General features: G+C 44.0%; 1 protein-coding gene across 1 annotated transcript in view; it reads right to left on the reverse strand.

Annotated features, from left to right (window-relative positions):
- LOC118421880 (leukocyte elastase inhibitor-like) overlaps positions 1–3,545 on the reverse strand; it is a 6,533-nt gene extending 2,988 nt beyond the window's left edge. The window contains exons 1-5 of the mRNA XM_035829385.1: positions 3,461–3,545; positions 2,894–3,176; positions 2,310–2,468; positions 806–956; positions 135–286 (exon numbers count right to left, since the gene is read on the reverse strand). Coding sequence (XP_035685278.1) covers positions 135–286; positions 806–956; positions 2,310–2,468; positions 2,894–3,176; positions 3,461–3,545 — 830 coding nt within the window. The remainder of the gene's footprint in view (positions 1–134; positions 287–805; positions 957–2,309; positions 2,469–2,893; positions 3,177–3,460) is intronic.
- Positions 3,546–4,226: the final 681 nt, after the last annotated feature.

Genomic DNA, 4,226 nt, shown 5'->3' on the forward strand with positions numbered 1-4,226 from the left:
TTTCAAAGAGGAGCGCCGGTGTAATTTTTCCGACAACTACTATATCTACGCGACTCAACCTCTGCTTGGAGAGTAAGATTTTGTTGTTTTCATTGCTTTTGAGTTTGACGAATTTTGAATTAATGGTGACCTACCTCAGTTGCATGATGGGAACCTTGACGGCACGTTCGGGACCGATGAAGAAGTCCGCCATGTTGATGAGCTGGGGGTCAAACTCCGTTCTCCACTTTCCCGCGAAGTACACGGCGTTCACCAGTACCAGCTTGGTCAGCGGCTTTAGTAGGCCCTATGCCGGGTAGTACAAAATGGTACTGTTAAAATTTAGCAAGTATGGAAGAGGCCTATTGTTCAAGCCGAATCTAGGTTAAATTGGAGAAGCTCACCCTTTCAGAATCTTCTACACCTTTTGTCAATGGTTTGCCCACATCGTAATGTAACCTTATTGTACTGAAGTTAAATGCTCGCTAGACATGTCTTAATGTCTCAAAAAGCATTATGAACACTGTCTCTGAACGCAGCGAACGGCATTTAAGTCCATTGCAAAAACTAGGACAGGGATTGACTCGGTAAACTGTACTACACTTTTATTTTCCTTAACATTCTCACCTTACCAGTGAAAGTCTAAATATCATGGCATGTAATACGTCCCTTACCTAAATGTAACACGAGTTCACTTTAATCCGAGGGGGAACCTGTATTCGTTGTCAACGGAGAGGGGTTTCAAATTGGAATATTTTCAAAGTATTGCGGTTTTGCTGTTTGAAACCACCACCTGCCGACTTAATATTCCCAAATACTGCCTCACCTGGGGAATGACACCCTTGACCTTCCCCCCAGTCCTCCCGGCCACCCATGAGTTGATGGCGAGTCTGGCCATCTCCTCGTCTGAGAACTCCACAGTGGCGAGGGACGAGTGGTAGTGTCGGGAACTGTCCATCAGGAAATCATGGCGGAAACTGTGCAAATATATAGAAGAACTTTTAGTACAGAATACACAGGCTCAGTGAATAGAGAACTCCACAGTGGCGAGGGACGAGTGGTAGTGGCGGGACGTGTCCATCAGGAAATCATGGCGGAAACTGTGCAAATATAGAAGAGTTTAGTACAAGACATCGACATACAAACGCACTATAAGCTAATGAGAGAACTCCACAGTGGCGAGGGACGAGTGGTAGTGACGGGACGTGTCCATCAGGAAATCATGGCGGAAACTGTGTAAAATATATAGAAGAACTTTTAGTACAGAATACACAGGCTCAGTGAATAGAGAACTCCACAGTGGCGAGGGACGAGTGGTAGTGGCGGGACGTGTCCATCAGGAAATCATGGCGGAAACTGTACAAATATAGAAGAGTTTAGTACAAGACAGCCTCATACAGATATCGGCATATAAGCGGTGAGAAAACTCCACATTGGCGAGGGATGAGTGGTAGTGGCGGGACGTGTCCATCAGGAAATCATGGCGGAAACTGTGTAAAATACAGATGAACATTTTGTACAAGACAAAGGCGCACAGGGTATAGTTAAGTAGACACACAGCAAGTGAGAGAACTCCACAGTGGCGAGAGATGAGTGGTACTACCGGGACATGTCCATCAGGAAATCATGGCGGAAACTAGTTACAAACAAAATAAGGCACTCACACAGCCGAGGGAATAAATTAGTAAAAGTAAGCACCGTCACACGCCGTTTCAGTCGTCGGCGGCCATGGAATGTCATTCAGCCGTCCGGGAAGGACGGTCTGGACGCGCACGATGTGTCGTCGGGAGTTTTAGACAGGTAAAGACGACATGGGACGGGCTCAGACGCACGTGCACTGTTACACTATGACGGCGTCCGAACAATTTCAGACGCATTAATTTTCACAGGGCAGCAGATTTAGAGGGTTTAAGTGCAATCTTGACACATTTCAGCCTCCAGTCAGCGAAAGTTGGTATTTCAATGTTTCGGTATTGATTCCATTGACACCACTGTTTAGGGCATTGGCATTGACGGCGCACCTGTATGGTAAGATATCTACTATAAAGCTAGACGCAGCCTCCAAGGCAGTTTTACCCATTTCGGGATTCTTGCGCCTGGGACATGTAAGCCAAACGTTTAAGCTTCAGGCAAAGGAAAGTCTAAGCTTTGGGTAGACGTTTGATATGTTATAGAAATAGGGTTACAAGGCGCTGAAGTAATTGAACAATTCAATAAGAATGTAAGTACATCCAGTATAGGCGATGTACTAAGAACGTCATGATAGTCGTCAACATATGGCAGTATCCCTCTCTTTTACGGTTGAGTGCATGAATCTAAAATGCTCTTACCTCATTCCCGCTTGCCCGAAAAGTCTGTTGGCTTGCACGAACGTGTAGTCCGCCTCCCTACCGGAAGTGGAAATGACGTCTTCGATGGCAGAGAAGGTGGAGTGCAAGTCGTCCTCGTTTTGGAAGTAGTGAAACCTCAGAATCCTCTCCATCTGGTACCTTGGAGAAAAAGTACACATGCTTATCGTCGTGCAGAAAAGGCTTAGATTTCGTTACATTTCGAGACCCAAATGATTAATTTCTATAGATCTAATGTTACCATCACTAGTAATGCGAGAATCTACTTATTCTAGACGTACGTAGTGGCCGGGATTTCATACGTCTGTCTCCTTTCAATTTGAATGTTTTGGTCCTAAATATGACATCCTACATTCCCACTCATGGTTCATATATAGTATAACCCCGCCGTTAACCATCTCTCCTTCTACCTCCCTAGATGGATCCCTGCATATAGTCCCACCGACTGTGACACGTGGTCATAACACTTCATGCAGTTTTCATTTCTTTCTGTTGCTAGGGGGTCTTCGCACATACCGATTACCAAAAACTGTGATAACTTTGTTACCCTTCAGTCCGTTCAATACCTTGTGTTTCCCCTGGCTCCTATGTACGTCATAGCCATGGCAGCGGAGATACTGAGGGGAGAGAAGACGATGTTCCCGTCCGTGCTGTCGCACAGTCGCCTGAACAGGCCCAGGGCAAACGCGCTGTTTGCTTCAACAAGCGAACTCAGACTGGATTTAGCCTCCCACGATGTGGTCACACCTGCACAAACAGAGATGCACAAAGTCTCTAATGTCGTGTAGACCTTCCTATAATGTTCTTTAATCAAGTCCTTCACACAGTTCAATGTTCGCCAGCCGCAATGTCATTTCTAATCTTTTTAAAATGGATGACTATTTATATTCGTATTTTAAACAACGTTCTAAATGCCAACATTCTCGTCCGTTATGTTTTTAACACTATTGATGTTAAACATTGTACGTTAGTGACTATTCCAGATCATGACATGATGTTACATGAAGTCTGCTACGCTAATAAAGTTCTTTGATTGATGCAAGGAATTCTGTTTGATTCTTCATCATACATGAATACCACCTTACTGCCTCAATACTAAGTGGTTTACAGCGTAAATGCTCCGGTATACCCACCTGTTGATGCAGAGACTGTCTTCTCTCTGCCCCGTAACCTTGCGGGAGGTTTTCGACGGTTTTTGATCTTCTTCTTCCCTCCCATATTCCTCCTTCCGTCAGCTGTAGTCAAATGTTCACCGTTAGTCAATGGAATGATAGTGATTATACGTCTTGATCATTCATTTTGTCCCAAGACGTAGCTTCTACAAGTTATGAAATAAGTTGACATTCAAGACGGCCCAGTATATACAGGGCAATAATTTACCATCGGTGTAGAGAAAGTCGTGATCGATATTCAGTGAACCAAATTAATGGATCAGCGGACCAAAAAATGTCTTATAGATCAAAACAATTGGTTCTCAATAGCTCAAAGTCAAAGACAATATATGAGGTACGCATCTCACTTCCTCTACGTAAGCCCATTGAAACAGGAATATAGAAAGTTGAATAAAAATTGAAATAAATCGTACTTCTGGGTTGCTGTCGGACGATGGGAGATGTCACCGTTGTTCGGCGACTACCTGCCCTCGGTTTAACTATTGATTTGACAAAATGGACAAGATAGGAATAATGTACATGCACAAATATCCTTACAAAATTGATGGAGGATGCCAAGGCTTTAGACAAAAAGTATTTCAGTATGAATAGAAACACTAATTCCAAGACATTACGACCTACGACAAATGTAATCGCACCAAAAGACGTAGATTCATATAAATGGATTTAGAGCAACACAAAGGTTCAATATACCGCACCCACTGATGAGTCGCCGGCCAGGTTTGCA

This window comes from Branchiostoma floridae, chromosome 8 (assembly GCF_000003815.2).
Source record: "Branchiostoma floridae strain S238N-H82 chromosome 8, Bfl_VNyyK, whole genome shotgun sequence".
NCBI lineage: Eukaryota > Metazoa > Chordata > Leptocardii > Amphioxiformes > Branchiostomatidae > Branchiostoma > Branchiostoma floridae.